The sequence below is a fragment of the Vigna umbellata genome, chromosome 3 (genome assembly GCF_029865625.1).
Source record: "Vigna umbellata cultivar VRB3 chromosome 3, Vumbellata_1.0, whole genome shotgun sequence".
Taxonomy (NCBI): Eukaryota; Viridiplantae; Streptophyta; class Magnoliopsida; order Fabales; family Fabaceae; genus Vigna; species Vigna umbellata.
In genome coordinates this window covers 28,955,807-28,963,232 of record NC_142167.1, presented here as the reverse complement: position 1 = coordinate 28,963,232, position 7,426 = coordinate 28,955,807, and the positions used below count along the sequence as shown (strand labels likewise).

At 31.6% G+C, this 7,426-nt stretch overlaps 2 protein-coding genes across 2 annotated transcripts; both read left to right on the top strand.

Annotated features, from left to right (window-relative positions):
* Positions 1 to 261: 261 nt before the first annotated feature.
* On the top strand, positions 262 to 1,383 carry LOC148202189 (F-box/kelch-repeat protein At3g23880-like). Its single transcript, XM_088109549.1, has one exon. The coding sequence runs from the start codon at positions 262 to 264 to the stop codon at positions 1,381 to 1,383; it is 1,122 nt and encodes a 373-aa protein (XP_087965675.1).
* A 4,461-nt stretch (positions 1,384 to 5,844) lies between these two features.
* On the top strand, positions 5,845 to 7,161 carry LOC124831717 (F-box/kelch-repeat protein At3g23880-like). Its single transcript, XM_047305794.1, has one exon. It carries the CDS (start codon positions 5,845 to 5,847, stop codon positions 7,159 to 7,161), a length of 1,317 nt encoding a protein of 438 aa, XP_047161750.1.
* The last annotated feature ends 265 nt before the right edge of the window (positions 7,162 to 7,426 follow it).

The window sequence follows — 7,426 nt, the reverse complement described above, 5'->3', positions numbered from 1 at the left end:
AGTAATCGACACAGTTGATCATCCAAGATTCTCGTAATGGAAAACAATGATGAAGGTAATCCATCGATTCATATGTTTCGCAAAGTTTTTCTTCTTTTTGGTTCAAAAACATTCTAAATTATACCTTTAAATCAAAACAATACCACAGTATCTCTTTCTGATAACTGAAACAAATATGTTGTATTGTGTGAAGGTGTGTTGTGTGAAGATATGTTGCGGGAAATTCTGTCAAGGCTTCCAGTAAAATCTCTAATGCGATTCATGTGCGTGAGCAAGAGCTTTCAATCTCTCATATTGGATCCACGATTCGAGAGAATGCATCTTCAAAACTCGCGCAAAAGCACCAATTTCTTGTTAGGTTACGGAAATGGAGGTGAAACTTCCTATGTCGTTCCCGCACCGATCAGTTATTTGATTGAAGATTCAACATCCTTCTTTGATGGTGATATTATCAATGGATCTAAAGCTCATTGGAAAAAGGATCGGGTTCTTGGTTCATGCAATGGCTTGGTCTGTTTGGCTAAATGGAACGAAAATGGAATCATGTTTAACTTATGGAACCCCGCAACAAAAAAAGAATTTGGAAACCTAACACTTGCTGAGATAGACGAGCTTGTCATGTTAGGGTTCGGCTACGATAACTCAAGGCATAGCTACAAAGTGGTAGCAATAGTTGGCAATCTGAATACCGTAGATAATCTTCCTTATAGAACCTTAATTGGCAGCCCGAATGACGAACGTGGTTGGAGAGAAATTCAAGATTTTCCAACTGTATCTACTTCAGTGGAAGGTGATGCAGTATACCTAAACAACACTCTTAACTGGTTAGGGATACCAACTTATAATGACTCTGATGATGATATGGACGATTTTCTCACATTGAACGACGTGGTGATTGTTTCGCTTGATCTTGAGACAGAGACATACAGAGAGATGTTGCTTCCTCGAGAACTTAATAATGGTGTGTTCATAGGATATTTATGCTGTTTCTTTGAGCAGGTCCATTGCAATGAAGGTCCATTATTTGGGGTTTTGGGTGGTTGTTTAAGTGTTTTTGTTCATAACCGCGAGACAAAAGATTTCAGCATATGGCAGATGAAGGAGTTTGGGAATCGAAGATCTTGGACTCTTTTGCTGAACACATCTCTTGAAGATCTTGGAGTTAACATGGACGAACCATATAGCATCTTGCTGCCTCTGTGCATGGTTGAGAATGATCGTGACATCGTCATCATTCACAGTTCATTTCAAGAGTGCGTGAAGCAAACAATAGTTTATAATATGAGAGACAACACAGTACTGACTTCCAGAAATGTGACTCGCAACTTACTTTGGATCTATCCTTTTGATTATGTTGAAAGCTTGATTTCCCCTATTGCATAAATTACGCGTTCTTTAACAGTTTCTTAAGAACAATTGTTTTTTTTTTCTTACATTGTATCATTACTTTAATGCTATTTACGTGGTTGCTTTTCTGTTCAAATTCCAAAGACTGTTCATCTCATAACTTTCCTCCTAACTACGCCCACAATGTTAACATGTTACTTAAAATTTAAACTAATGATCTCATATATTATCAAACAAATACGTCACACACTCAAAAAAAATACACATATTAGGTGGTTTTTTAAATTTTTTAAATTTTTATTCTTTTGTAAAATTTGTTGTTCTTACGTATCTATATACATCTTTTTTATTCTTTTTTTCATTTGTATAAATGTTATAATGGTATTATTATATATTATTAGTTCATATTTTGTTACAATAATAAAACTAAGGCTTAATTCATTATTTGGCCCTAGTTTGGAGCTTTGTGTTCAAAGTCATCTACCTTTTAAAAAAAAGTCAATAGTGACTCATATTTCATAAAAAACGGTTCAAAATGATCTTTTTAGCTTACAAGGTTAAAAACATAACGATGAAATTGTCTCCGTGGCCTAAAGTGAATGATGTATACAATTTTTGCAATATGTGGCACATATTTGAAGGTGTAAATTAAAAAAAAAAAGTTGTATGACGTGAGCAAGGTTTAACTGGGGGTTAAATGAAATTACCCTTATCTTATAATCCATTCACGATTTCTAGGTTGAAGAATCTAGTAAAAGTGGTCTTCAATTGAAAGTGGTTTGGTGATTCCTTGAAAACGCAACATAGGTCAGGTCAGTGTTGTGAAAATCCAACTTGAATACGCAACATATGGTTTATCCTCCTTTTTCGTTCCAGTTCGAGAGTGTTTCGCAAGGAGGGAATTTCAGATTGCAGCGTTTCGGGGTTTCCAGATTGCAGCGTTTCGGGGTTTCCTTTTCTTGTGCTTCAAATCTTGCAAATTTTAAGGATTTCATTTTAGGATTTTGAACCAGGGGTTCTTTTCTTTGTTTGCGAATTGAGTTTCCTTTTCTTGGGTTGATTTCGCGTTTTAGGTTTTGGTGTTCATTATCTTGCAATTTTGAATTTCTCCTTACCTTGCTCCCGGCTTTTAATCGGTTTGTGATTGCAGCGTTCAATGTGTTGGATCGTGGTGGAATGGTGACTCCCTTTATTTTTTGTACTCTCTATGCGAGAATGGACAGAGGAGAAAGGGAAAGAGAATGGATATTTTGGATGATGACCGTGTGGCTTTCGAGAGTGTTATTGTGTATGAGTTGAACTTGAAAAATGATGGTGCTAGAATTATGTGTTGATTGTGGGTTCGGGATGAAAAAAGGAATAATGGGTTGTTGTTTTTCTATTTGTACAAGTGAGATGTAATAATGTCTGTGTTAAAAGAATGGAGGTTTATGGTGATGATGAAGGTGAAGAAAAGGTAGATGATGGGCACACATCATTAAGTCATGACACACAATAACAATTTCACTAGCAGCAAAACGGTACAATCACGATTTTATTTAACCATATGTCAAACTTTTTCCATGTCATTAATTTTCATTTTTAAAATTTACATCATAATTGACCTCAGCGTACCACGTATTACAAAACTGGACACCTTATCCACTCTTGGCAAGATGGGAAACTGCATCGTTATGTTTTTAACGTCGTAAGCCAAAAGGATTAACTTTGAACTATTTTTTACAAAATATGGGTCATTACTTATTTATGTTTAATATGGGTCCGAGGTCGCTGCTCCACGTATCTCCTCTCTACCAAAGTGCACGACGAATGGTTCTACTCTCTTTCTCTGATCCGTTCAGCGGGGGGTGACCTGTAAGAAAACACTTCGACGCTCTCAAGTCAGTGAGGTGTCTTTCATGGTCTTAAATTATCTCAGAAAAATCAAACTTTACCTGGTGTATCGGTTCGGTATTTATAGGCTTTGTAATTGTCCAGCCCATTGAATGTCATTAAATGTCATTTAATGCAACATATTTTGTGCCTAATCATTAGCTAACTTCCTTATATCCAGCATAATCTGCCTGATATCACTTGTTGATTAGCCATAAATGTCTTTCGCGTGATATAAGAATTACTCACCTTTATTACCCATTAATGTCGCTAACTTCCCGATTGACTCTTTCCTGTTGAGTGTGTTGGCAGCTTTCGGTTGATCGTCCACATCGTATAGTACCAATTGTTCACATCGTATAGTACCGATCGTCCACACCATATAGTACATTACTGAACCTTTTTGAAATGTATGACCACTTTGAACATAAAGCTCCAAACTAGAAACAAAGGATGAATTAAACCTAAAACTAATTAAATATAAATGTTTTTTTGTAAAAATAAATATTTAAAACTAATATATTATTAATCTATGTTTTTTTCACAAAAATAAATTAATGAATATCATTTGTACAAATAATAAATTTGGTTTTTCTTTAATTGGATCAAATTTATTATTGGTATAAATGTAAATTCAGTAGTTAAAGTTATGATTAACTGTATTAATAATACATAATAATTTAATATATTAAAAAGTCATTTTTAATAAAAATATTAATATAGCATTTACTTAAATAATTTACAGAAAGAAAATAGATTTAAGAATGGAATAAAATATATCGTATTTACAAATAAAATTATTTGATTATTAGAAAAAAATTAATATACTTTTGATTTTTTTTTGTGAAAGTAATAGCGGTGACAGTGATAAAAAATAATTTATTGGAGACATAAAATCATTATATGTAAACAATTATGAGACACATAATCAATCATTCTACATCGTGGCACATCAGGCTATTCACAAGTGAAAACAACAATTTTTACAATAAATTTAAAAAATCACATATTTTAACTTGTGATTTGCCGTTGGTATATCTTTTTTAAAAAGAACCTAATTAAAATAGTTTTTAAAATATTAGGACATAATTGAAATTTTTTTTAAACCAAAACTAACTTAAAGCAAACTCTCAGAAGTTGAATGATTCAAGTAATTAAATCATTATTTTAAACGCTAAAAACATTATTTGTAGCCGTTATAAAACGTGTGAATTTAAATAAAGAATAAAAATAATTTTATTGAAGAACATAGAAATTTTTAAAGAAATAATTTATTACTTTTGTATATAATATAGTTATATATAAAGCCACCAATATATATATATATATATATATATATATATATATATATATATATATATATATATATATATATATATATATATATATATAATAAGATAATATAAAAAGTATAATTTTAATTATCATAATTTATCTGTTTAAATTAATAATCTGATTACGTAATAAGTTTAAATTTAATTTTACCCTTTTTAACAAATACAGAGTAAGAAAAATGTTTAAGTCGACCTATTTCTAACCGTTATGGCAGTGTTCTTTGTGATCAACTCTACCTATCTTCCCTGGTTAACAATTTATAAAATTAATTCAACAGGTTAAATAAGATTTAATTAATAAATTCATACTTCTCTACTGTCTTCGCATTTTTATTCACACAATATGCTTTTGAAAAACTGCCATAAATAAGTAAATTTGAAGAAAATCATGAGAAAATTTTGCGATTATATTTTAGTCAACAATTATGTTTATAAATAGAACGTTATATTTAATTCTATAACAACAATGATTTCAATTGAATAAAAATAGAATTGTTTTATTGAAAAATAACAACCAAGTAGTTACAAAAAGTTATACAAAAAATATATAAATTATTAAATTAGATTTGATATGTCATAATTTGTTATAACCTGATTAAATATTGTATATTTAAATTTGTTTTTAAAGTGATTGAAAGTTTGGTTTTCATTCTCTATATATAAGTTTAACCTAACATATAGACAATTGAGAACAGTAGTTTTCTGAGGTTTTTTTTCCTTATCTGTTTACTATTTGCTTAAGCCCTTTATGTGTTCGTGAGGATTGAGTAATCATCGTACTTGGTCATCCAAGATTCTCAGTGGATAAAAAAGATAAAGGTAATATCTTGATTCATATGTTGGATAAAGTTTTCTTCTTTTTGGTTCAAAAACTTTTTGTATTATACCTTTAAATCCAAACTGTAAAGGAGAAGTAAAAGGCTAGAATATTCTGTATACCTTCTATTTTTTTTTTAAAATTATTTGATTTCTACAATTATTATGTGATTAGATATATATGATCGTTGTTTGAAGGATGAGAATCATTTATGAATTAGATTAGATTGATTTTGTGGAGAAAAGTTAGTTCATAGAAGAAAAGTTAATCAGATTATAAATTTTCAAGGAATAAGACTAAGATACTTAGTTTTTTTTTTTCAAAAGTTGTAATTTTGATAAAAGAAATTTGTTAAATCAATTCATATTTTATTAAAATATTAACATGGAATAAAAAATATTCAAAATTTTCTTTAAAACAAAGATTTGTACTTTATAAATTATATGTGTGATGTAATTATTTTTGACCTTTCAGATGGAGGGAAAGATGTTGTGTGAAGATATGTTGCTGGAAATTCTGTCATGGCTTCCAGTGAAATCTCTAATGCGATTCATGTGCGTGAGCAAGTACTTTCGATGTCTCATATCGAATCCTCGTTTTGTGGCAAAGCATCTTGAAAATTCACGAAAAAGGACAAGTTTCTTGTCAAGTTACTCAAACGAAGATAAAACTAATAGTTATGTGTTTCCCTCAACAATCAGTTCTTTGATTGAAGAAGATTCAGAACCCGTCAATGCTTGTGATACTGACCATGGATCTGATTCTGAGAGGAAAAAGTATCGAGTTCTTGGTTCATGCAATGGCCTGGTCTGTTTGACTAATGAGGAAGAACAGTTAATCACGTTTGACTTTTGGAACCCCGCCACAATTTCAGAAATATATGATAACCCGCATCCTCCGTTAAATCTTGACAAGAAAGAGTACCCTTCTATGTTAGGGTTTGGCTATGATAATTCAACGCATACCTACAAAGTGGTTGTAATAGTTGCCCCTCAGAATTTCGAAGAAGATGTAGCTTTTAGAACTTTAATTTTAAGCATGAAAGAAGAGATTCCATGGAGAGAAATTGAAGAATTTCCTGCTGATACTACTACGGTGGAAGGTGATGGAATATATATAAACAACAGTCTTAACTGGTTAGGGATATATTATATGGACTATGACGAAGATGGCAGTGATATTTCGTTTGATGAAGTGGCGATCGTTTCGCTTGATCTTGAGACTGAGACGTATACAGAGATGTTGCTTCCTCGCGAACTTAATGGGGTGTTGGTTGGAGATTTCTGCTTTCCTGGTGAACAGCTTCATTCCAATGAAGCTCCACTTATTGGAGTTTTGAATGGTTGTTTGAGTCTTTTTCTTCATAACCGCAACTCAAAACATCTAAGCATATGGCAGATGAAGGAGTTTGGGAATGAAAGATCTTGGACAATCTTGTTGAACACATCTTTTCATGAGCTTGGATTTTACACCAGACGAGTACCTACGACTTTCAATTACGATTATCACATATGGAGGGTTTCAGTAGTAAGAAATCAACATTTCTCTAGTAGTTATAGCATTTTTATACCTCTTTGCCTGATTGAGAATGATCGTGACATCGTCATCATTCACAATTCATTTCAAGGTTGTGTTGTGCAAACAATTATTTATAATCAGAAAGAAAAGACAGTGTCTTACAGAAAGCCGGCTGACAACTTACGTTGGATCTATCCTATGGATTATGTTGAAAGCTTGGTTTCCCCTGAAATGCTTCCTGAGGAACTTAATGGAACAGCTTCATTGCAATGAAGCTCCACTTTTTCATTTCCCTTTTTTACTAGATTACGCGTTCTATAACACTTTGTCAAGAACCGTCATGTTTTATTGTTTGCATGCTAGTAGTATAATTCGTAGATCATTGCTTTAATTTTATCTATGTTGGTTGGTTTTTCAATTCAAATTTCAGAGCTAATAAAACATATTATTTATCCCAGCTTATCACGCCTTAGTCACTTTACTACTTACCTTACTTTACTGAGTTAATGAGCTAAAAAAATTTAAATTTAGATGTTTA